Raw genomic sequence first — 26,554 nt, 5'->3', positions numbered from 1 at the left:
GCACTAACTTTATTGAACTTAATGGGTGCGAAGACATACGGGCAATTGAAACACCTTTTATCACCAGATGAACCGGCGGATAAGACGTTCGAGGAGATTGTTACTGTCCTGAAAAATCATCTAGACCCCACGCCGCTGATGCTAGCGGAACGATTTAAATTTTACAGCAGAAGGCAGCTGAAGGATGAAAGCAATGCTGAATATTTAATGGAATTGCGTAAGCTGGCAAAGTACTGTCAGTTTGGAACGGGACTGACAAGCGCTAAGAGATAAATTTGTGTGTCGATTATTAAAAGAAGATACACAAAAGCGACTGCTCGAGGAGAATGAGCTGACGCTTGAGAAAGCGGTCACTATGGCAGCAGCGCACGAAGCCGCAGCGAGAGGCACGGCAGTATTGCAGCTACGGTCACCGGAACTCAGTACAAATAAATTGGGTTTGAGTACTGTAAAATGTTATCGTTGTGGAAAGACAACACACGATCAGAACCAGTGTTGGTTTAAAAACCAAGAATGCAGAACGTATGGCAGGCTTGGCCACATAGCTAAAGTATGCCGGTCAGGAAAGAAGACCAGCAACAAAAAGTCACCGCAAGGAAAATACATAAAGGTGCACAAGGTGACAAAGACCAGTTCGAACGAACAGAAGTCAGATTCAGACGCTAGCAGTAATGAACTGGGTAGCTTAAGAGTACACAACGTTGGTAAGGATGCAGATCTCCAGACAATTTGGGTCACTCTTCAGATAGCAGGAGTCCAAGTAAAGATGGAATTGGACACTGGATCGGCATTGACGGTCATGAATAAGAAAGATTACAAAAGGTTATTCCAACATATTCCCCGACGGGATACGGAGATTATATTGAAAACATACACGGGGCAAAGAGTGTACCCCATCGGAAAGATAGAGGTAAAAGTGGTCCACAAGGGCGAAGAAAGCCAAGTAATGGACTTATATGTGCTACCTGAAGGAGGTCCACCGCTACTGGGACGGGAGTGGATTAGGAAAATGAATATGGACTGGCACTCCTTAAAAGCACTAACGGTAGATTCCGGGGAAACAGATGTCAAACCTAAACGATTGTCCAAAATATTGGATGATGCTAAAGAGGTGTTCCAGCAAGGACTGGGAACACTGAAAGGAATTACGGCAAACATCAAGATTGATGAACATGCACAACCAAAATTTTTCAAAGCCAGACCGGTACCCTATGCAATACGACCTACTGTAGAAGCGGAACTGGAAGCGCTAGAACGTTCAGGTGTACTGTCTAAGGTAGATTGGAGTGAGTGGGCTACGCCCATTGTTCCCGTTATGAAACGTCCTTCGAGCAACAAGCCAGGAGAACCAGGGAACGTTCGCATCTGTGGAGATTTCAAGATCACCGTTAATCCGGTGCTTCACACGGTGCAGTATCCGCTTCCGCGGATCGAGGATATTTTTGCTTCGTTGTCTGGTGGGAAACACTTCACCAAGATAGACCTGGCGCAGGCGTACCTGCAGATGGAGGTTGAAGAAGAGTCACGCCAGTACCTCACGATCAACACGCATAGAGGTTTGTACCGGTATAATAGGCTGGTTTTTGGAGTGGCATCGGCTCCGGCAATTTGGCAGAGGGTCATGGAGCAGGTATTACAGTGAATTCCAGGCACACAATGTTACCTGGACGATATTCTGATTACAGGTGATGGTGATGAAGAACACCTCGCAAACTTGGAACTGGTGCTCAACAGACTGAAAGAGTATGGACTTAGAGTTAATCGGCAGAAATGTGAGTTCTTTCAGAAGCGGATCTCGTACTGTGGTCATGTCATTGACCGGGAGGGGCTTCATAAGTCTCCTGACAAGATAAAGGCAGTTGTAAAGGCTCCCGCTCTGGATAATGTCTCTCAGTTGAGGTCGTTTCTGGGATTGATTAACTATTACCATAAGTTTCTACCGAATCTATCCATGGTACTGCACCCGCTGAACGCTCTTTTACAGAAGGGGGTACCATGGGAATGGAGCGAAAACTGTAAGAAGGCATTTCGCAAAAGCAAAGAATTGATCACCTCAGAGGAAGTGTTGACTCACTTCAACCCGACACTGCCTATTCGGTTGGCTTGTGATGCTTCTCCATATGGTATTGGGGCAGTACTCTCACACAAGTTGCCAAATGGCACGGAAAGGCCAGTCGCGTTTGCATCCACATCATTGACCTCCGCTGAGCGCAACTATGCGCAGATCGATAGGGAGGCTCTCAGCCTTGTATGGGGAGTGAAGAAGTTTAATCATTACCTGCAGGGCCAAAAATTCACACTTCTGACAGACCATCAGCCGTTGGTATCCATTTTTAACCCTAAGAAGGGTGTTTCGGTGATGACAGCACAGCGACTCCAGAGATGGTCCCTTTTCCTAGGGGCACATCAATATCAAATAGAATTCAAAGGTACAAAGCAGCATGGCAATGCTGATGGGCTGTCGCGCCTGCCACTACCTGAAGCAGAAGAGACGACGAAAGTTGACCCTGTTGAGTTATTTCATTCGACCATCATCGAGTGTTTACCAGTCACCAATGCAAGTATTGAAAGAGAAACCAGGAACGACCCGACACTGTCCCGAGTTTACGAGGTGGCAGTGAAGGGATGGCCAACACATGGTGATCCTCTGTTACCGGCATTCTCGGCAAGGCGAGACCAGCTGTCCGTCTGCCATGGTACTTTGATGTACGGGACAAGAGTGATTATTCCTCCCAAGTTACGGGAAAGAGTTCTAAAGGAACTGCATGAAGGTCATCTGGGGGGAGTTAAGATGAAAAGTCTTGCTAGGGCTTATGTATGGTGGCCGGGCATTGACCAACAGATAGAGGAGTTGACAAAAAGCTGCGCTGGGTGCCAAAAAGTGCAAAATGCACCTCCGATCGCACCGCTACACCCATGGGAATGGCCTTCAGCCCCATGGCAACGCGTACATATTGACTTTGCTGGTCCATTCATGGACTCCATGTTCCTAATTGCGGTGGACGCACATTCCAAATGGCCAGAAGTGATCAAGATGAATACCACTACTTCAGAAAAGACAATTGCGGTGTTAAGAACAATATTCGCAAGGAACGGATTGCCAGAACAGATATGTTCGGACAACGGACCACAGTTCGTGTCGGAAGAATTCCAAAAATTCTTAAAGAAGAATGGGGTGAAACATTATACCTCTGCCCCATATCATCCGGCGACAAACGGGTTGGCCGAGAGATTTGTCCAAACATTCAAAAAGGCAATAAAGGCCATGAACGATGATCAGATTCCGTTACAACACAAGGTGGACAATTTCCTAATGGCATATCGAAACGCCGCTCATGCAGTGACTAACCAAAGTCCTGCCATGATGTTTTATAACAGGAGGTTGCGGTCCAGGTTGGACTTGTTAAAACCAAATGTGCGGAGGGAAGTGGAAAACAAACAGTTCCGGCATATTAATAACAAGTCCACTCGAAGTTTCGACGTAGGACAACCAGTGTTGGCAAGGGGCTATGGAAACGAAAAATGGCAGTCCGGAACAATTCGGGCCAGACAAGGACCTCTGATGTACACAGTAGATATTGGTAACAATGTGATAAGGCGTCATGCGGATCAACTGGTAGAATCAAGAGCAAGGGTCGAACCCATGGTTGTGACAGAGACAACTGTGGAAGACGTTAATGAACCTGAAGCATCTACCTCGGCAGGGACTGTACCTGATGATGACGTCCAATACATAGGAAACCAACAAGAAGAGTCACCTCAGCAACAAGAATCAGAGACCACTGAAAGGCGTTATCCAAACCGAATCAGAAGGCCTCCTGAGAGACTGAACCTTTGGACTGTTTATACCTGAAGTTATATATGTATATATGTTATGATGTTATGTTAAATGGGGATATGACTGTTAAGCTAAAAAGGGAGGATTGTGGTGTATGTAACCTGTTCCACCTTAAGAGAACTTAAGCCTGTTCCACCTTAAGAGATGTACTACTTTCTCTGGCTGCTGTATACGTAATACCGGTGGTGACCACCGGTATATAAGTACTGTGTAGTGATATTGTATTTAGTATAGTCCTGACCTCCAACTAGTAAAGACCTGTTGAACTTTATTCTTGTAGTCTGTGTCAGTAATTAATCTTAATACAACTGGAACACATAGACTTAACAGTTACCCCTGTCATTCAGCCACTGTGCCGCATCCCACTTGCTCTCCGTGACGGGGTCACAGCTGAACTAAAGCAGCTACTGGAAGCTGGCATCATCAAACCAGTTGATGCCTCCCCATGGGTCTCCAACCTGGTGGTCGCAACGAAAAAGTCAGGTGGTCTATGCGTCTGTGTCGATCTTCAAGCAGTGAATAAGGCCGTAATCCCTGACAAATATCCACTGCCCACGTCAGAGGAACTCACAGTGCAGTTCTATGGTTCCATCCTGTTCTTGAAACTGGTCCTTCGACAGGGCTATCTACAGGTTCCCCTCCACCCCAACAGCAGGGACCTCACTGCTTTTGTGACACATGCTGGCGCCTTTCGGTACACCAGGATGCCATTTGGACTTAGCTCTGCACCCAGCTGCTTCCAAAAGGTGATGTCCTCTGTGCTCGCGGGCATTCCTGGGGTGGCCATCTACCTGGATGACATCGTCGTGCATGGGCCCTCGACCTCCACTCACGACGAACGCCTTCACAGAGTTTTCACAGCTCTAGCAAAACACAAGCTCACACTGAATGGCAAAAAGTGTGTCTTTGCTGTTTCAGAGATCGAATTTGTGGGGTTTCGGTTGTCGGCTGACTGTATATCCCCACTCCAGTCAAACGTGGATGCCATTCACAGCATCCCAGAACCCAGCTCTGCAGCACAGGTTGCCTCCTTCCTTGGCATGACTGGGTACTACCTGAAGTTTTTGCCCCAGTACTCAGCCACCACAGCCCCACTGCGCCAGCTCCTGCGAAAGGATGAGCCCTGGGTGTGGTCACAAGCCTGTACGGAAGCTGTTCGCCTCCTCAAATCGCAGCCCACGTTGCCTCCAGTGTTGGCTCACTTTGACGTCGCCAGCCCCACCCTCGTCACCTGCGACGCGTCCGCTGCAGCTGTGGGGGCGGTGTTATCGCAGATACAGAATGGAGTGGAGAAACCAATCGCCTTTGCCTCCCGAGCCCTTAGCCCCACCGAACAGAAGTACTCAGTAGGTGAGCGTGAGGCGCTGGCGTGCGTCTGGGCATGTGAGCGGTGGCACCTGTACACGTATGGCCGTGCCTTCACCCTGCGAACCGATCACCAGGCTCTCACTGCCCTGCTGTCGACATCCGGCACGGGCCACAGACCACTGCGTCTACACCGCTGGTCTGACCGCCTCCGCCAATACAATTTCAGTCTCCAGTTCACACCAGGACGTGACAATGTTGTTGCAGATGTGCTCTCCCGCACTGTCTCTGCCCTAGCCCCACTCGTCGGGTCTGAACATGTGGAACAGGATATCGCCCAGATGCTGCACACGCCTCTCCAAACCACAGTCTCTCTCCAGGAGCTCAAAGAGGCCTCTGAACAGGATCCGGCCCTCTCCCAGTTGTGCACCTTCATCAGAGATGGCTGGCCTCGCAAGGTGCCTGAGGAACTGTCTGCCTACTCCAGAGTTAAAGAGGAGCTCTCCTGCTGGAATGACTCCTGTATTGCACGTGGGCTCTGCACTGTGGTCCCAAGTGCCCTTCGTGCGCGTGTTTTATCCATGGCGCATGAGGACCACTTGGGCATAGTGAAGCTCAAACAACGATGCCGAGACCTAGTGTGGTGGCTGGGTATCGACAGGGAAATCGAGTCAAGGACTGTGCAGCCTGCCTTGTAAGTGGCAAGACTGGCCACCAAGCTCCCCCACCCCTGCAACCCCTTGCCTGGCCCCCTCAGCCCTGGGAGCACCTGCAGCTGGACGTCTGCGGGGAGATCCATGGTGTCCCCCACCATCAACGGTTCCTAGTGGTGACCTATGCCCTGCACTCAAAATAGCCAGAGGTCACTGCCGTGGGCTCCGTCACCTCTCGGGTCATCATTGATATCCTTGAGTCCCTCTTCTCCCGCTGGGGGCATCCAAAGGCCATCACCACAGACAATGGCCCCCAAATGGTCTCTTCGGAACTCTCCTCTTACCTTGAGAGCAAGGGCATCCGTCACATTCGCACAGCGTACTACCACCCCGAGTCAAATGGGGGGGTGGAGCGTTTTAACCAGACACTGAAAAATGGCCTCAGAGCACACCTATCCCAGGGCTGTGCATTTGACAAGGCCCTCCTCCACACACTGCTGCACTACAGAGCCTCCCAGCATTCCACTACAGGGGTCTCACCCGCATCCCTCATGCTAGGCCGTGAGCTCATGCTGCCCCTTGGCAGGCTCCGCCCCTCGCTAGCTCAGAGCCCTGCTCCACCGGCTCAAGCCACAGTCGCTAGGCAGCAGGAGAAGATGAAACTCCGCTTCGACCAGTCGAAGAGGGCCAAGACGCCCAACATCTCAGTCTCCGATTGGGTCAGAGTCCGCAGGCCTCACTGCAATAATAAGATGGCGTCATTCTGGTCCTCCCCTCTCCAAATCAGCCGCCAACTTGGACCAGCCACTTTCTGCCTCACTGACGGCTCTCGGTGGCATGCCAACCGCCTTCGGAAGGTGCCAGCACACCCTGATGTGGGATTATACGGACCTAACCCCCAAGCCTTACCCCCAGAGTGGCGGGATGCACATGTGACTCAGCCAGCCAACCCCCAAGCAGATGATGTGCCTCAGCCTGCTCCTCAGCAGTCCCCACTTCAGCCTGCTCTTCACCAGTCCACACCTCGGCCTGTTCGTACACGTTCTCGCCCTGGCCACCTACAGGACTTTGTCACTACATTTCATGTTTGAAATTCTGTGAGGGGGGAGGAAATGTTATGTCTGACATTGGTGATAGGTACTCGATTGCCTTGGCCTGAGCACATGGAGTTTGATAGTGCTGTTATCATTGTATTGTGTATAGGTATTCGATTGCTTGTGCCTGGAAGTGTGTGTGTGTGTGGCAGCCATTATAAAAGCACCATGAACTGAACTCTGCTGACGGTCTCTGGATTATCTTTGCAAACGCAACAGAAACGTTGACTCTATTTTCTCTCCACGGAGAGGGCTTTAAACTAACTAGTGGGGGGGAGGTTCCTAGAGAGCACATAATAAAAATGACAACAGAGAAGGTCATAGGCTTAGGTAGCAGTGGGGAAATTAAAAACCAGAGCGTGTCAGGAAGGGGCAGAAGGTATGGAGTAAAAGGTAAAGTAATAAAAAGGGCAAAAGCAGGAACTAAGTGTCACAAAACATATTTGAAAGTTCTCGATCTGAATGCACGTAGCATTCGTAACAAAATAGACGAGTTAATGGCACAAATAACTACATATGGGTATGATCTTGTGGCCATTACAGAAACATGGCTGCAGGGTGACAATGCCTGGGAATTAAACATACCAGGTTATTTAACGATCAGGAAGGACAGGCAGGAAGGAAGGGGAGGTGGGGTGGCTATGTTAATAAAGGAAGGAATCACTGTAATACAGAGAAATGATATTGGGTCAAAAGATCAGGATAACGAAACAGTTTGGGTGGAGGTAAGGAATAATAAGGGGAAAAAAACACTAGTGGGCGTAGTCTATAGGCCTCCGAACAGTGGCAACTCTGTTGGATGGAGTATCAATCAGGAAATAGTTGAGGCTTGTAATAAGGGAACATCTATAATTATGGGGGATTTTAACTATCATATTAATTGGACAAATCAAATTGGGCAGGGCTGCCTTGAGGATGAGTTCATTGAGTGTATTACGGATGGGTTTCTTGAGCAGTATGTAACTGAACCGACCAGGGGGCAAGCAACCTTAGATCTGGTCCTGTGTAACGAGATGGGATTAATTAAAAATGTCCTAGTAAAGGATCCCCTTGGAATGAGTGACCATAACATGGTTGAATTCCATATTCAATTAGAGGGTGAGAAGGTTGGATCTCAAACAAGCGTGCTAAGCTTGAATAAAGGAGACTATGAAGGCATGAGAGCGGAATTGAGTAGAGTGTATTGGGAAAATAGATTAAAGGGTAAGACGATACATGATCAGTGGTGTACATTTAAGGAGTTATTTTACAACTTCCAAAAAATATATATTCCACTGAGAAGAAAAGGGTGTAAAAGAAAAGACAGCCATCCGTGGCTAAGTAAAGAAATTAAGGATAGTATTCGACTAAAAACAAGGGCATATAAGGTAGCCAAATTTAGTGGGAGGATAGAGGATTGGGAAAACTTTAAAAGACAGCAAAAAATAACAAAAAGATTGATTAAGAAAGGGAAGATAGATTATGAAAGTAAATTAGCAAAAAATATAAAAACAGATAGTAAGAGTTTTTATAGTTATACAAAAAGAAAAAGGGTGGCTAAAGTAAATGTTGGTCCCTTAGAGGATGAGACCGGGAAATTAATGGTGGGAAATATGGAGATGGCAAAAACACTGAATGAATATTTTACATCAGTCTTTACAATAGAATACACTAAGAATATCCCAACACTGGACAAACAGGGGGCTAAAGGAGGGGAGGAGCTAAACACGATCAAAATCACTAAGGAAGTGGTACTCGGTAAAATAATGGGACTCAAGGCGGATAAATCACCTGGACCTGATGGCTTACATCCTAGGGTCTTGAGGGAAGTGGCGGTAGGGATTGTGGATGCATTGGTAATAATTTTCCAAAACTCCCTGGACTCGGCAAAGGTCCCGGCAGACTGGAAAACTGCTAATGTAACACCCTTATTTAAAAAGGGCAGTAGACAGAAGGCTGGAAACTATAGACCGGTTAGCCTAACATCTGTGGTAGGTAAAATTTTGGAGTCCATTATTAAGGAGACAGTAACAGGACATTTGGATAATCATAATTTAATAGGACAAAGTCAGCATGGTTTTATGAAGGGGAAGTCATGTTTGACAAATTTGCTGGAGTTCTTTGAGGAAGTAACGTATAGGGTGGATAAAGGCGAACCAGTGGACGTAGTGTATTTAGACTTCCAAAAGGCATTTGACAAGGTGCCACACAAAAGATTATTGCTTAAGATAAAAAATCACGGGATTGGGGGTAGTATTCTGGCATGGATAGAGGATTGGCTATCTAACAGAAGGCAGAGAGTTGGGATAAATGGTTCATTCTCAGACTGGCAATCAGTAACTAGTGGTGTTCTGCAGGGGTCAGTGCTGGGTCCCCAACTCTTTACAATCTATATTAACGATTTGGAGGAGGGGACCGAGTGTAACATATCAAAGTTTGCAGATGATACTAAGATGGGAGGGAAAGTAGTGAGTGAGGAGAACATAAAAAACCTGCAAGGGGACATCGACAGGCTAAGTAAGTGGGCAGAGATTTGGCAGATGAAATACAATACTGGAAAGTATGAGGTTATGCACTTTGGCAGGAAAAATCGTAGAGCAAGTTATTATCTTAATGGCAAGAAACTGGAAAGTACTGAAGGACAAAGGGATCTGGGGGTCCTGGTGCACGAAACTCAAAAGGTTAGTATGCAGGTGCAGCAAGTGATTAAGAAGGCCAATGGAATGTTGGCTTTCATTGCTAGGGGGATAGAATATAAAAATAGGGAGGTATTGCTTCAGTTGTACAAGGTATTGGTGAGACCGCACCTGGAATACAGCATACAGTTTTGGTGTCCATACTTAAGAAAGGACATACTTGCTCTCGAGTCAGTACAAAGAAGGTTCACTCGGTTAATCCCGGGGATGAGTGGATGGACATATGAGGAGAGGTTGAGTAGATTGGGACTCTACTCATTGGAGTTCAGAAGAATGAGAGGCGATCTTATTGAAACATATAAGATTGTGAAGGGGTTGGATCGGGTGGATGCGGGGAAGATGTTCCCGATGATGGGTGAAACTAGAACTAGGGGGCATAGTCTTAGAATAAGGGGCTGCTCTTTCAAAACTGAGATGAGGACGAATTACTTCACTCAGAGGGTGGTAGGTCCATGGAATATGCTGCCCCAAAAAGCTGTAGAAGCTGCATCATTACATAAATTTAAAACAGACATAGACAGTTTCCTAGAAGTAAAGGGAATTAAGGGTTACGGGGAGCGGGCAGGAATTTGGACATGAGTCTAGCTTCGGATCGGTCATGGCCCTGTGGGTAGCGGAGCGGGCCCAGGGGCCATGTAGCCTGATCCTGCTCCTATTTCGTGTGTCTAATTCTGTTAGATTCAGGAGATGGTTCTGTGATAGTGGATTGGCGGTTAGGATCAGATCAGCCATGATCTTATTGAATGGCGGAGCAGGCTCGAGGGGCCGATTGGCCTACTCCTGCTCCTATTTCTTATGTTCTTATGTTGCCTGGCCTGCTGAGTTTTTCCAGCATTTTCTGTTGTTATTCAAAAAATGTGGTTTTGAGTAAATTTTTTATCAATTAATTAATTTTAAGTGGTCATTATTGTAGATCTCTGGAGAGGTTGATCACATTGCTTACTAAGAGAAGCACTATGGGGGTAAAATTCCTCTTAACAATTTTCATGAAAAAATTTATATCCTGTTTTGTACTCACCCCAATCTTTTTACCAAATTTAAAAGGGCTATTTTAGCCTCTTTACTCATCAGAAAGACTAGATTATTTGCCTCAGATTCATGAAAAGAAGACAACTAGAAAGTTAAAAACATGTAGATGTTCATAGTAATACATAAATTGCAAATATAATTGCAGATGTGGGAAGCCATTTGGGCCATCTAGTGCATTATTTCATAGAAACCCACAATCTTCCCTCACAACATCTAATTTATTTTTTTAATGATTCCACTACCCTACCTGAAAAACCATTCCAGGTATTAATCACAATCTGCACACAGATGTGCTTCCTGATGTCTATCCTGAATTTGCCTTTTACTAATTTGTACCTATATCCTATAGCAGTGGTTTACTCTGGGGGAAAAAATGCTTTGAATGAACCTTTTCTATTTCACTTAGTATATTATATACCTCTATACGGTCCCCTCTCATTCACCTGGTTTCGAGACTAGAGTTTGAGTTTACTAACCTTTTCTCATAACTTAATCCTCTAATACGAAGGATCAACCTCCTGGGTCTTCTCTGCACCAAGCTATTTCCAGGGTTTGGATATCCCTCTTGTGTCTCAGTGACCAAAACTGAATGCAATTCTCAAGGTACAGCCTGAGCAAAGCATAATACAACTTTAATATTCCATAAAAACTAAAAACAAAAAAAAATGCTGTTCTAAATGTAGAAATTTAGAGAACAATTTCAGAATGCAGCTGCACTCCTGATGCTACAGAACTCGCCCCATTTACATGACCAGGCAGTTTTTACAACAGCTGGATCCACTTTAAAGCAAACTGTTTCATGAACAGCAACAATTTCACCATCCCCAAAGCCATTAACCAGCAGTCTTGTTAATTGGCTTGTTTTGCCTCTGGCAGCAGCGTTTACATTGGTATCTGCAGAACCATTGCTCAGCTAATGTATTCAGTGCAGGTACCTTCTCTAAAATAGATGATTCAATGCGGGAGGTAGAGGAAAATAGTCCAATAAAGTGTTCTAAAGGTAGCTTTATATCATGCAAGACCCATGGTAGTGTTGCTGGTCTTGGTCAGTCAGGCAGTTTTACATTTGACTTGCACCCAGCTGCGCAAAACCCATGATCAGTAAGCCAACTACCAAGTAGTGCAATATAAAAACAAAAAGAGAAAGGTTGCAACGGTTGGTATGTGGTTTATTCGTTAGAAATAAAATAAAAGTAGTTTGAAAGAGAGAATGAAAAGAGGGAAGGGGGTAAGCCAATGCAAAAAGGATTTAAAAATTAGATATTTTTATTTAAAAAAAGTCATTTTTGTTAATATTAAATAAAGCTATTACTGGCATCTAAATAGTTTTATTATTGTAATAATGGGCCGGATATTCCGATCCCTGCAGGTGGGTACGCGCTGTGTACCCACCCGTAGGAACATCGGAGATGCCGGTTTCAGGCATGTGCTGAAAACCGGCATTTCCGATCTGTCAAGAATGATCTTGACAGATCCTCCGGCTGCCCTGGAGAAGGGCCTTTGTGGGCGGATAGTTCTGCTTTTTGGAGACCCTCCTCCTGCAGAAAACCCTTACAATTCTTGCGCCTGGTAAAAGCAGGCATAAGGCCTGCTTTTTACCAGGATAAGAGTTGAAAAAAGTTTTTTTTTTTAAATTTCCACTGATTTATCATTTAAAAATACTTTTTAAAAAAAAGTTAAGTTTATTTTTAGCCCCGTAAAAAAACTTCAATTATTTTTTCAAAAATTTAAAGTTTTGTTTAAAAGTTAATTTATTGTACTTTCAAGTCATTATAAAAATGTGATTTTTAAAAAAAAAATATTTAAAGTTTTACTATTTTTTCATTGATCTCCATTCATATATTTGACAGGTCTTCCTGTTAAATGTATGAAGGGAGATTCCCTTCTTTGATTGGCTCCCCATGGCCCACGTGATCCCAGGGACGCTGCGAACTACCTGCACCTCTGGGATACGTGGGTCCTGCGCACCGGCAGTTTGGAGAGGCCCAGCATCGGAATTGTGCACATCCCGGGAGCCCTCAGGTAAGGGCGCAGATTTTTCCAGATCACAGTCCTCCGCCCGCGGGAGGCCTGCGATCGGAATATCTGGGCCACTAGGTTTGTTTCATCATAACAGTGTCACAAAATGGCTACCTCAGAGGAACTGGAATTCCCTGGGGTTGGCAGCAGTCTAGAGGTTATGAGCAACTTTTGTTTTGCTCAATTATGTCCAGCACTCCATCCAAACTTGGTAACGGAAAGAGGGAAAAGGCTGTACACGGTGAATTGGGCTATGGTTATCCTTACTCTGTCCCCATTATGCTGTCTAAACAGTAACAAATGGATCTATTTCGAAAAGAATTGTAACTTTAAAAAAAAAAAAATGATAATTGCAAGTGATTACGAGATAATGATAATTGAGCTTTACTGGATCGTATTTGCTGAAACAGTTGTCAAAATGACAGATGGTTATAGTCATTGTGTAGCAAGTGAACAATGCAGCTATTGAAAAGCTGAAATACCAATGAATTTGTATTCCTCTCCATGTCTGGTATATTGATTTGTTTGGAGAATTACTTCCCTGTAGTGATTTCTTTAATTTTTTCACATAGAGTTGCTTCAGTTGCATCTTCAAAAAATATCTTAGCTGGCATTCCCCTCTTTGGGCAGTGTTCCAGGAAGAGGAGACTTCTGCACACCCATCCAAACCCGACCCATTTCCCTAGTTTGAGTGATGCATTGTGGGATTACCGAGATTGCCAGTGAAAAGAGGAAAATCTCAAAAATGCTGCAGTGGTGATGCTGATGCAGCACCAGAAGGGCCAGCATGGGACTTTAAAGGGACAAAAGTGCCCACAGGTCAGAATGCCTGTCCTATGAAGGCCTTGGCTGAAACTGTGGCCTTCAGCAGGTTAGTGATGAGGGTCAGAATGGAGGGAGAGGAAGCCGCTACAAGGCCTTCTCACTTTATGGGGGTCCTCAGGGCCATCACCTCCGCTTTCTGGGACCTGCTGCTAAATTCCCCATGGTTGCCGGGGTGGGGGGTGGGGGGGGGGGGGGGGTGGTGCGATAGCACTTTTTTTTTAAGTCTTGATCAACCCATATACTCAGGAGGCCAAAGGGACATGGCTGGCATCTAGGGGTAGGGAGCCTGGGCAACCCTACCCCACTGGTGGGCAGGTGCTAGATTTTCTGGCTTCATGGTGCAGGTAAGCACACATTTGCATGTGACTACCTGCCCCATGCAAATAAGGGGCCCTCCCACTGACTCCACAAACTACAGCGGGATCCCACTGGAGGGCACCAGCAGGCACAATCTTGGTGAAACTGTCTGGATCGCATCCTGTGGATTTTTGGCGTCAGTTTGTTTAAGTGCAAGTACTTACTGTCTACATTTTTTTTAGGATCCTTGTTTCTAATCTTCAGGGACTAATAGAAAAGCAAAGTGGCTCCAGTCCTCGCCGCCGCCGGTCAAATCCTCTCTACAGCTACGAAGTTTATCATTCTTTAGAAGAGGTATGTAGATAAAGCCACACCAATTCTAAAAAGTGGTTCTGTGTGTCATTTATATGAAAGAAATATACCATACTGGAAATGCATGCAGGCTGTTAAATTTGGGCTAAAGAAACAACGGCCGGAATTTTGCAGGGGGGCCAGCAGGCGTGATCGGTGGCAGGTCGGATGGGGTTGTTTGACAGCGGGTCGGGACCCTGCTGTCAACCCGCCGCCGCGCGCTTTTCCCAATGTCGGGCCTGGCAGCGCTGAGCAGACCCGACAGGCAGCAGCGGGCGACCCAATTAATCTTATTATTGACTTGTTGACAGATCATTAACAGGCTTTTTTAACTTACCTTTTCACTTTAACTTCATGGCTACGGGAGCCACGCTGTTACGGAAGTGGCCATTACTCCAGCTCATTCCTTGACAGCTTCAAATGTGCACTAAAATCTCCCACCTGACAGATCTTCACTTTACTCAGCCACAAGCTGTTTTCAGTCCATTTCGAGCACAGATTCTGCAGGCTTTCCACTTTCCACTCTCCATCCAGTATCACTTCTTTGGAAGAACACACTCACCATTGACAGAATGCTTCTATCATCTCTACTTCACCTGCCATCTATTCCATCAACATGGGTGCCTTTATACCATCTCATCTTGGTCCTCAGAATCCCACCACGACCGGCCCAACACCAGCAGCACCAACAACACCACCAACCTTCTCTGCAATCACCTGATGCTGCACAGGACAGAGAGCATCAGCACCTGAGCACATTGCTGCCCGGGAGGCATGAGATGGCCTCACCATGGCCAGATTTACTTCACTTGGTGCTTTACACCCTGGCTGCCACATGATGCACCAGGTTGGCACCACCCCACACCAACACCATAAAGCATCCCTACAATGTCCAAGCCATTCCTTTCACACTCACCACCATTGCGGGAGGTACCATTATGTCTCACCATTCACTGCAACTCACTAAGCCACTTCCAAAGGTGCCCACAAATCTGTCTAAGAACGCAAAGTGTTGAAAATGAAGGTTTCAATGTTTGACAGCACATTAACAGAAACTTTGCATGAACATTGGATAAAACACCCAAGTGGCTACCCTTGTGTGTTGTTAGTTGGTATGATTGCACTAGGATGAGGGCGAGTATGAAGGGTGGCCAGTGTGACTTTAATCTACATATAGATTGGTCTAACCAAACTAGTAACAATACTGTGGAAGAGGAATTCCTAGATGGTTTCCTGGACCAATATGTCGAGGAACCAACTAGAGATCAGGCCATCTTAGACTGGGTATTATGTAATGAGAAAGGATTAATTAGCAACCTTGTTGTGCGAGGCCCCTTCGGGAGGAGCGATCATAATATGATAGAATTCTTCATTAAGATGGAGAGTGAAATCGTTGTTTCAGAGAGTTGGGTACTGAATGAATTTAAATAAAGGAAACTATGATGGTATGAGGTGCGAGTTGGCTAGGGTGGATTGGGGAATGTTACTTAAAGGGTTGACGGTGAATAGGCAATGGCAAACATTTAAAGATCGCATGGATGAACTACAGAATTTGTTCATCCCTGTTTGGCATAAAAATAAAACAAAAAAGGTGACTCAACATTGACTAACAAGGGAAATTAGGGATAGCATAAGACCTAAGGAGAGGACATATAAATTGGCCAGAAAAAGCAGCAAACCTGAGGATTGGGAGCAGTTTAGGATTCAGCAAAGGAGGACAAAGGGATTAATTAAGAAGGGGAAAATAGAGTGTGAGAGTAAGCTTTCAGGGAACATAAAAACTGGCTGTAAAAGCTTCTATAGATATGTGAAGAGAAAAAGATTGGTAAAGTCAAGCATAGGTCCCTTGCAGTCTCAATCAGGGGAATTTATAATGGGGAACAAAGACATGGCAGACCAACTAAACACATATTTGGTTCTGTCTTCACAAAGGAGGACACAAATAAACTCCGAGATGTTGGGGAACATAGGGCCTAATGAGAGGGAGGAACTGAATGAAATCAGTATTTGTAGGGAAATGGTGTTAAGGAAATTGACGGGATTGAAGGCCGATAAATCCCCAAGGCCAGATAATCTACATCCTAGGGTACTTAAGGAAGTGACCCTAGAAATAGTAGATGCATTGCTGGTCATCTTCCAAAATTCTATAGACTCTGGAACAGTTCCCATGGATTGGAGGGTAGCTAATGTAACCCCACTATTTAAAAAAGGTGGTAAAGAAAAAATGGGGAATTATAGACCGGTAAGCCTGACATCGGTAGTGGGGAAAATGCTAGAGTCCATTATAAAAGATGTAATAGCAGAGCACTTGGAAAACAGTGACAGGATCGGACAAAGTCAACATGGATTTACAAAAGGTAAATCATGCTTGACTAATCTACTGGAATTTTTTGAGGATGTAACTGGTAGAATAGATAAGGGAGAACCAGTGGATGTGGTGTATTTGAACTTTCAGAAGGCTTTCGATAAGGTCCCGCATAAGAGACTAGCGTGCAAAGTTAAAGCACAAGGGATTGGGGGCAAGGCACTGACTTGGATAGAAAACTGGTTGGCAGACAGAAAGCAAAGAGTTGGAATAAACGGGTCTTTTTCCGAGTGGAAGGCAGTGACTAGTGGGGTACCGCAGGGATCGGTGCTAGGACCCCAGTTATTCACAATATATATTAATGATCTAGACAAGTGAACTAGATGTAATATCTCCAAGTTTGCAGACGACGCAAAGCTGGGTGGGTGTGTGTGCTGTGAGGAGGATGCAGGGAAATTCCAGTACAATTTGGGCAGGTTGGGCGAATGGGCAGATGCATGGCAGATGCAGTATAATGTGGATAAATGCGAGGTTATCCACTTTGGTGGCAAAAACAGGAAGGCAGATTATTATCTGAACGGCAGTAGATTGGGAAAAGGGGAAGTGCAACGAGACCTGCATGTCCTTGTGCACCAGTCACTGAAGGTAAACATGCAGGTGCAGCAGGCGGTTAAGAAGGCAAATGGTATGTTGGCCTTCATAGCGAGAGAATTCGAGTACAGGAGCAAGGATGTCTTGTTGCAGTTGTACAGGGCCTTGGTGAGACCACACCTTGAGTATTGTGTGCAGTTTTGGTCGCCTTATCTGAGGAAGGATGTTCTTGCCATGGAGGGAGTGCAGCGAAGATTCACCAGACTGATACCTGGGACGGCAGGAATGACATATGAAGAGAGATTGGGTCAATTAGGCTTATATTCGCTAGAATTTAGAAGAATGAGAGGGGATCTCATTGAAACTTATAAAATTCTAACAGGACTAGACAAACTAGATGCAGGAAGGCTGTTCCCGATGGCGGGGGAGTCCAGAACCAGGGGTCACAGTCTAAGGATAAGGGGTAAGCCATTTAGGACTGAGATGAGGAGGAATTTCTTCAGCCAGAGAGTGGTGAACCTGTAGAATTCTCTACCACAGAAGACAGTTGAGGCCAATTCATTAAATATATTCAAGAAGGAGTTAGATATATTTCTTAAGGCTAAGGGGATCAAGGGATATGGGGAGAAAGCAGGGACACGGTACTGAATTTAGATGATCAGCCATGATCTCATTGAATGGAGGAGCAGGCTCGAGGGGCCGAATGGCCTGCTCCTGCTCCTATCTTCTATGTTTCTATGTGATGGGGATGTGATAATGTAGATAGAGAGGGATGGGTGGAGGTGCAAGATAAGTTGATGTGAGTAAGGCTTTTCAGGGGTAGGGAAGGCAGAGTGATGGGGATGTGATGAGAAGCACCGCAGGATGAAGCTGAGTGTGGCATTGTACTAATGTTTAGTAATCTAATGAGATCATTGAAAGGTTTGCGCCACTGCACCCAGATCCTCCTGATGACATCCCTGCTTGTGACCTCCTGTGCAATGTGCAACCAAGCTGTGTTGGTCTCCTGAGGAGGTCTTTTCCGCCCATGGGAAGGGAAGAAGACCTCCCTGCATGCTCTGACTCCCTCAATAAGCATATGGAGGGAGTCATGGGAGAACCTGGGTGCAGCCGTGCATCTCTGTGCAATGCTTATCGGTGTTTGCAGCACTTTAATGCTGTAGAACACTGATAGCACAAATGTCAAAATAAAGTTGGCCATGGTCCCTTTAAGGAAACCGGCTAATGACGCATCATCAAATGACATCACCAGACCCGCTTCCTCTAATTGGACCGGGAAATGCGTTGGGTGGGCTTAACCAGAGCTATCAACGGAAAGTCATTTCACAGAGCGGGATAGAGCCAGCAGCGGGGCCGGGACCTACCATCGACATCGCCCTGGACCCGCTGAGGTGAGAAAAATCCCAGCCAATAAGATTTGGATATCATTTTAAGAAATACACAAAGAAAAATTGGACAATTAGGAAAAAAATAGATCAAATTCATTTGAAAAAGTTTCAGGTTGTGAGAAAGAGCATAGCTTCTTATTGAATACGTATATCTTTGGAGGGTGGTGTCTGATGTGAAACATATCATAGCTGACTTAAAATGTGCTACTTCAGCCTTCCACACTGGCTCAATTGATTAGAGCGCTGTGCCATGCACTCTGGTAAGGTCCCAGGTTAGATTTTCAATCTGCTGAAATAGCTGATCTGTTAGGACAGCTGTAGGAACACTACAATTTCTGGGATAAATAGAAAACTAGCGAGAGAGCCCCCTGTTGATCTCAAACCAGTGACCTCCAACTGGAAGTGTACAAGTCTACTTGCAGGTGAGGACATTGATTTCTACCCAGCATAGAATACCCAACTGATACTCGCTGTCTTGGTTCATACATGAAAAATAGGCACTTGGGTTAGGCACTGGAAAGCAGCAAAGATGTGTGGAACTCTACCTCACCAATGCCTCCAGGAAAAGAAGAAAGGTCAATGGTCACCTATATATTTTTTTATATCTATATATATAAATCGGTACTTCTGTCATTCTGTCATTCTGTCATTCTGTCTATCTGTCTATCTGTCTGTCATCGCGTGTGCATTGCGGGTATGCACTCGAAAGTTACAGGGCGTACCAATGCGCGCGTTACCTCCAAAGAAAGCTTACGCTTCCGAGACGGTTTTAAGCGTATTTACGTTTCGGCCGGGCTAAAATTGCGCCCGCGGTATCCCAAAAACCTTCAACATTCCGCTCATTAGCATCTCATTATCCGCTCATTAGCGGCAGAGTGACCTCGAGCTCGACCAATCGTACGCCGGGTTGCTGGCGTGTGCCGCCGGGCCAATCAGTGCGCGTGTGGCCGGGCTTTATCGTTCTGAACCGAGGTGAGTCGCCGCCATCTTGATTCCAAACTTTTCCTTTCTTTTTCCCGCTTTCTGCGTCTTAAAAAAAAACGTTGCTTTTAAAACACATATTGTTTTTTTTTTAAATGATTTAGAAAGTAATTAACTTATCTAATCTCATTAATTTTCCTACCTTTCCCCGTTTTTCCAGGTAGGCCTAGAAGCCTCGGCGTCTCCTCCGCACCCACGCCCGAGCTAGGCACCTCCCGGCCCCACTCGAAGGCTGGAGGGCCGAGCCTCAGCCCAGCGCCGCTAGGGTGCGCGCGCAGCAGGAGCTGAGACATCTCTCTCTGCCGGGGCTTGCTGAGCCTCCAGCGTTACCCTGGCAACGGGCGCAATCGGCGGTCTTCACCTCGGGGGGAGGGGGGGGGCGGCCACGACCCTCAAGGGGGGGGGGGCCGCGCGCGCAGCAGGAGCAGCTGAGACGCGGCGTCTCTCTGGCTTGGTCAGCGTCACGGTTGCCCTGGCAACCGGGCCCGCCGGCCGAGAGAGACGCCGCGTCTCAGCTCCTGCTGCGCGCGCAATCGCCGGTCTTCACCTCCGGGGGGGGGCGCGACCCTCGGGGGGGGCGCCCGCCGCCCTCCCTCCCCTCCATCCCCCCCTCCCCCGCCCTCCCTCCCCCCTCCCTCCCTCCCGCCCCCCCTCCCCCCCCGCCCTCCCTTCCCCTCCCTCCCCTCCCCCCCGCCCTCCCTTCCCCTCCCCTGCCCTCCTTCCCCCCCCTCCCTTCCCCTCCCCTGCCCTCCCTCCCCCCTCCCTCCCTTCCCCGCCCTCCCCCCTCCCCCGCCCTCCCTTCCCCTCCCCCTCCCCTCCCTCCCCTCCCCTCCCTCTCTTCCCCCCACCCCTCCCCTCCCTCTCTTCCCCCCAGTCGCTCTCTCTCTTCCCCCCAGTCGCTCTCTCTCTTCCCCCCAGTCGCTCTCTCTCTCTCTTCCAACAACAACATGCCCTCGAAAAAGCCTCGGCACCGCCGGGCACTTCAGCTAGTATATATATATATAGCAGGCAAATTAAATCTTCAAATTTTCATCAATTGGTTGGCATTTGCATCAGATTGGCTCAGTTGGTAGCACCCTCATCTCTAGGTCAGAAGATTATCAGTTTGAGTTCATAATCCAGGTTGTCACTCCAGTGCAGTACTAAAGGAGTACTGCATTGCTGGAGGTGCCGACTTTCAGATGAAATGTTAAACCAGTATTGCACCAGCCTTTTCCAGTGCCTCAGGTGGGCATTAAAGAAGCCATGGCACCATTTCAAAACCATTAAATTTTCCTGGTGTCTTGGTCAATATTCATGCTTCAATCAAATTAATTAACATGAGCTGATATTTTGGTTGGAAATTTAGAATTTTAGAAACTTAGAACTGTTATCCAACATCTTGTAAAAAAATGTTTAGATATATACTGTAAATAAAATACAGAATTAATTTTTATTTCAGAATTAGTGTTTAAAGTTTTCAGTGGCAGGTAAGAATACAAGGAAACATTGTTGTATTCCACAGTTCAATCGATAACATTGTGGTAAATTCATTAATATTGACACCACAGAGCCACATGGCATTTTATTTTGAATGTGCTTCAACTAGTTGAGGGGTTACCTTTAATTGTACTCAATATGCCACCCAGCAAGCCCTCAGATTTAGAGAGAGGTTTCAAACCAGCATTAATTTTGTAGTTTTGTTTTATTCTCTCATCAATCTGAATGCTTCACGCTGTTCCGCTGGTGTACTGGATCTACTGGTGTGCGATCCTAACAGCTGAGGTCACTACACACTTCTGCTGAACCCCAGACTTTAACTTTGGACTCCCTCATATTGTCTCCTCCCATTGACTGTTTCTGACCAGGGCATGTCATAGGAACAGGAAAAGGCCAGACAGTCCCTTGAGACAATTTACCATTCTATTAGATCATGACTGATCTGTACCTACATCCATTTACCCACCATTTCTCCACATCCCTTGAAACCCATCCCTAACAAAACTCTTATCAATTTCAGTCTTGAAAATTTCAATTGACCCAGCATCCACAGACGTTTTTATGGTTGGGGGTGCTGCGGGGATGAGTTCCAGATTTCCACTACCCTACCCAATAATGCTATTTTGGAGTAATTTTTTGCTCTCAAATTTCAAATTAACCATGAGAACAAATCAAGCAATCATAATAAAACAGCTCTTTCAATTCAAATGAACAAATAATTCAAATTAAGCAAGTTTGAATAAGATATGTAGGCTGTCGCCCATTCTCATCTGCCTAAAAGTAGTGATGGGTTAAATTCAAAGCATGCCGTTTTGAAATTCTGATGCCAATCTCTGACTCTTCTGAAGATATCTTAAATACGGCAATACGTATTTTCAGTTGTGGTGTAAGCCGCCAGTATTATGCAGTGGCTGACAACAATTGTCAGCTGGTATCATGCAGAGAATAAAACAATGTGTCATCTTTAGTTGTGCAAATAAGTGTTTGAAATTCAATTAGGCCTCTATATGGTTGCGAATTGTCAAATATTTGAGGATAGTTGCATCATATATGAGACTGCCTTTTGAACATCAGAAGCTTGTTAATGCTTTCTGCATATTCAGTGCACTTTATGGAAATGTACTTCTTGAATGTAGGATTGAGGAACTACAAGGCAGGATCATGTGTCCATTTAAAGATAGATTCATTCCATGTGCTCAGTTATTGGAAACTGTTGCATAGACTCAAATAATTTATTCTGTGACATACGTTTTGAATGCTTTAATGATTTTTCAGATACAAAGCTGGATGCATCAGATGAATCAAACACATTCTCATCTCCTTTATCTTTTCTCCATTGGAAAATCCTATGAAGGACGCCCTCTCTTTGTTCTTCAGGTAGTTTACGCAGGTTACCAAAGCTATTACAATACTCGAGTCATCAGTCAAATATTTTGAATATTTAATGTCTCATTTTGATTTCAGCTGGGCAAGAGATCACGCCCTTTTAAGAGAGCAGTATGGATAGATTGTGGCATTCATGCTAGAGAATGGATTGGTCCAGCGTTTTGTCAATGGTTTGTCAAAGAAGTAAGTATTCAAACTTAATCAACTAAAATTATCTACATTTTCTCATTTGCAGTATTTGAAGAGTTAATTTGGAACATTTAGTTTTATTTAATGGTTGAATGGAGCTACAGAATTGCACTCTTATTGCAGCTAAAATTATACTTTCAAATTAACAATACAGTACAATGATTTCTTAGCATTATGGAAATTGAAGCACAGAATTAGGTAATTTCGGCCCATCATCTCTGTGCCTGTGCTAGCTCCACTAAAGAGCTAGTTACTCTCGTTCCATTTCCCTGCTCTTTTTTTCATATCCTTTATTAATTTTCTCAGTTTTTATCAGACTTCTTAAACATTGTGACAGAATCAGATTCGGTGGGTACTTGTGGTAATGTATTCCGTATTCTTTACGTTGAAACATATTCTTCCAATTCTCTCACTTTATGCTTCTAAGATTTTGAATTCTCCCATTCAAACTATATTCTCTGATTCCTTGGCCTCGATTTTAATAGCCATGAGGAGGAGGGTTTGGAGGCAGGTCTGTAGCGAAAATTGGAAAAAATGGCTTCAGATACCCAACCCGCCTCCATCCCGCCCCCACCCAATTTTTGTGAGTGTTCAGCCGCTCCCAAACTGACTGGAACCGGTGGGACAGGTAGTTAAGGCAGTTAAGAGCCTGTTAATTGCCTTGCTAATCCTATTTTGATAGAGGTTTCCCATTTTTGTGCTTCTGGCTCCTGTTTCCCGTCTTGTCAGAAACAGGCCAGGTTCTCAAGGAGACGAGTTGCTGAAGGACATGATTTGTATTCATTGGTGGAGCACTTTAAAAGCGCCCTGAAACATGGCTGACATTCAAATGCAACAACTTTGCGGTTGTAGGTATGGGATAAGATTTTGCACATCTACTGACCTTGTGACTGTTCAAGCTAACACCCATCTGCAGTGTGACCTGAATGGAATAATATCAGGCCACTTCTACCGTGCGCTTGCAAGCTTGTTGCCTCAAATGAAATCTAAAGCAAGGGGATGGGAAAAATTGATGTCCTCTCATCCTGGTCCTCATAATCGGAGGAGCAGCAGCCGCGTGGCTCAGCGCAGATCTTCCTGGGAAGAGGAGGAGGAGGAAGATGAGAGGCATCTTGCATTCCCTGTTGTGACCAATGCAGCATCCCTCCAGTTCACTGCTGCCCATTAAGCAGGGTATGCACACTGCCATGCTGCATTCACATAAGCTTACTCTTCAACCATAGGTGGCTACCATGTGGCTGTGTAATTGTAGGTGACATTTGTCCAACGTCGTACATCATCTCTGCTATACCCGGTTATTTCCTATCACTTTCACCATCAGCGTTACAAAAGCAAGTCGTCCTGAACCCTCAATGCACTTTTGTCATTTCCCGGAACACATAGGCCACACAATCAACTGTTTGCCATAATTTTTCTTTTACACATGACAGAAGGATCATAAACCAGAAGCAGTCAGAAAAAAAAGACAAAACACCCACGTGAGTCTCCTTGTGACTAGAGGTGTGTAATGAAATCTGTTTGTCTTGATCCTGTATTCGTTTTGCACTCATGTATATTACCCTCCCCCACTGTGTATAGTTTCACTTCCTCTTTCCCGACTAACCTGGGAGGTTCCAGGTCTTGGCTCTTGGCTCCACCCCTGACTTCTCTTACATAAAGATCCCAGGATCTGTATGACTCATTCCTGTGAACCAGTCGGCGTGTTGAGATGTTAGCTCTGATCTTAGTGATTAAAAGCCAACTTGTTTAAGTCTATAACTTCTAGTTTTGTGGTTATTGAAGGCCCATCAAGGTGCTTAATCTTTCTCTTACGCGTGCTTCTACGTGGTGCTTCCCCTGTGGATAGGCAGATGTAGAGGCACCTTGCTGACTAGGATGCTGCGCCTGCTTAGATGCCTTTGGCGGGCGTCCTCTGGGCTTGGGAGCCTGGGAGGGCTCTTCAACAGTCTGCTTTTCCTGTGGTTGTGCAGGGGCTGAAATGGCCATCTCAGTTGTGAGTCTCTGACCGAGGGCTCCACAGTGGCATGGTCGTGTGAGCGCTTTGAGAGGAGCCCACACTTCCTTGTGTCCTGTCAACTATATCCCTCTCATGAGTCAGTCGCACCTCCGTGCTGGCAAGTGGCTGGAGAGCACCTTGCTGCACATGAGGACCCGTATCTGCACTGGCGGTCCTCATCATAAGGATGTCCACGAAGCTCTGGTCTCTCTGCTCAATAGCTGCCCATCTCTCCTCTAGAGATGACATTCTATTTTGAACAGTCACCATGTTTTCCTGACTCTGGTGACTTAGTTCCTCCACGGAGGTAGCCAGCCTTTCCACGGAGGTAGCCAGCCTTTCCACGGAGGTAGCCAGCCTTTCCACGGAGGTAGCCAGCCTTTCCTCGGCGGTAACCATCCTATCCATGGTGGTGCGTTCATGCGCCATTGCCTCCACCATGGCAGTGCTGATGTTAGAGATGCACTCCTCCATTCTATCCACACTCACACTAACCCTGGAGGCAAACCCTTCCAGAGATTCCTGCACTTGTTCCTGTATTTCCCGAGATGCTCTTTTTGTGGAAGGCCCCAGAGGCACAGCGTCTGCATGCAGCTCAGCAGAGCTAGGAGATTGCTGCGAACTCCACTGCAGTCGCTGTCTCCACCGTCTGCTGATGCTCACTTGTGCATTGTGATAGGCCAGGTGGCAACACTGCTCTAACTCGCGAAGACCCTGCCGAGGTGTGCGTTGCTGCGCTGGTGCTGGGTGCATTGAGTCCTGGTGATGCTGGTCCCTCGGAGGCTTCAGGTTCCTCTGAGGAGTAGTCCAGCTCTTCATCCTGGATCGTGGGGAGGGGGGCGCTCGATGGTCCTGTGGGAGATTATGGCATGATTTAGACATCTGATACTGATGTAGCAGACACATCCTTTTGAACAGACGATACAAAGCGATTCAGTATGAACATCATATGCCATTGCAGTCAATCACTAAATGTCAATGAGAGGGATGAAACTCCATTATGTCACAGCTTCCTCTCGTGTTGATTCCGGAGATGAAGGGGTTGTCTTTATGAAGAAAGGTTGGGCCTATACTCATTGGAGTTTTGAAGAATGAGAGGGGATTTTATTGAAACATATCAAATTCTGAAGGGGCTTGACAGGGTAGATGCAGAGAGGATGTTTCCCCTTGTGGGGGAATCTAGAACGAGGGGACATAATTTCAGAATAAGGGGAAACCCTTTTAAATCGGAAATTAGCAGGAATTTCTTCTGAGGGTCGTGAATCTTTGGAATGCTCTTCCCCAGAGAGCTGTAGGGGCTGGGTCATTGAATATATTTAAGGTGGAGATAGACAGATTTTTGAACGATATGGGAGTTGAGGGTTATGGGGAGCGGGCAGGGAAGCGGAGTTGAGGCCAAGTTCAGATCAGCCATGATCTTATTGAATGGCGGAGCAGACTCGAGGGGCCACATGACCTACTGCTGCTCCTACGTCTTATGTTCTTGTGTTCTTATGTGTGCCTGTCTCCCCAACGCCCACTTCCAGATCCTCGCCACCTCTGTGTGCAGCCTCCTCCGCACTTGTCAATGTTGCTCGGGTAGGTGTACCTCCTCCAGTCAGTGTGCTCTCCCTCTTGTTGTGGGCTATCTTTTCCTGCAAGGAGGGACACAAGCGGTGTTTCAACCACAGTGATGGAGTGCGTGTGAAGAATCCCTACCATAGAAGCTTTGAGGGAGACGAAGATGGAGTAAGGTGCCAAGAGGAAGCTAGCTCCCTGTGCGTTGTTAGTTGTTGTCACTGCACGGCAGTGAGAGCGAGTCTAAGGGGTGCATAGGCAGGATTGTGAAGTGATTCAGTACAAAGAAAGGGATGGATAGGTAAGGGTGCAAGGGAAGTAAGGGTAAGGTGGTATGTGGAGGAGCAGGCTTACAATGCAGAGTGCTGGTGATGAGAAGAGAAGGGAAGCAGATTGAAGGTAAGTGTGATGGGATACTCACTTTTGATCGCACAAGATCATTAAAGCGTTTCCTGTACTGGATCCAGGAACGTGAAAATGGACCTTGCGCTGACCTCCTCAGCAATGCGCAGCCAGGCTGCCTTGGTCTGCTGAGAAGGCTTCCTCCGGCCATCAGGAGGGAAGAAAATCTTCTCGCACCCTGTTACAGCTTCGAC

At 46.2% G+C, this 26,554-nt stretch overlaps 1 protein-coding gene across 1 annotated transcript in view; it reads left to right on the top strand.

The window, feature by feature from the left end:
* cpa6 (carboxypeptidase A6) overlaps nt 1–26,554 on the top strand; it is a 190,978-nt gene that overhangs the window by 101,565 nt on the left and 62,859 nt on the right. The window contains exons 4-6 of the mRNA XM_085993964.1: nt 13,978–14,089; nt 22,106–22,207; nt 22,295–22,399. Coding sequence (XP_085850090.1) covers nt 13,978–14,089; nt 22,106–22,207; nt 22,295–22,399 — 319 coding nt within the window. The remainder of the gene's footprint in view (nt 1–13,977; nt 14,090–22,105; nt 22,208–22,294; nt 22,400–26,554) is intronic.

The sequence above is a fragment of the Somniosus microcephalus genome, chromosome 7 (assembly GCF_052327205.1).
Source record: "Somniosus microcephalus isolate GS21.2 chromosome 7, FLI_Smic_1.0, whole genome shotgun sequence".
In the NCBI taxonomy this organism is placed as follows: Eukaryota; Metazoa; Chordata; class Chondrichthyes; order Squaliformes; family Somniosidae; genus Somniosus; species Somniosus microcephalus.
This window is presented reverse-complemented; position numbering and strand designations above follow the sequence as displayed.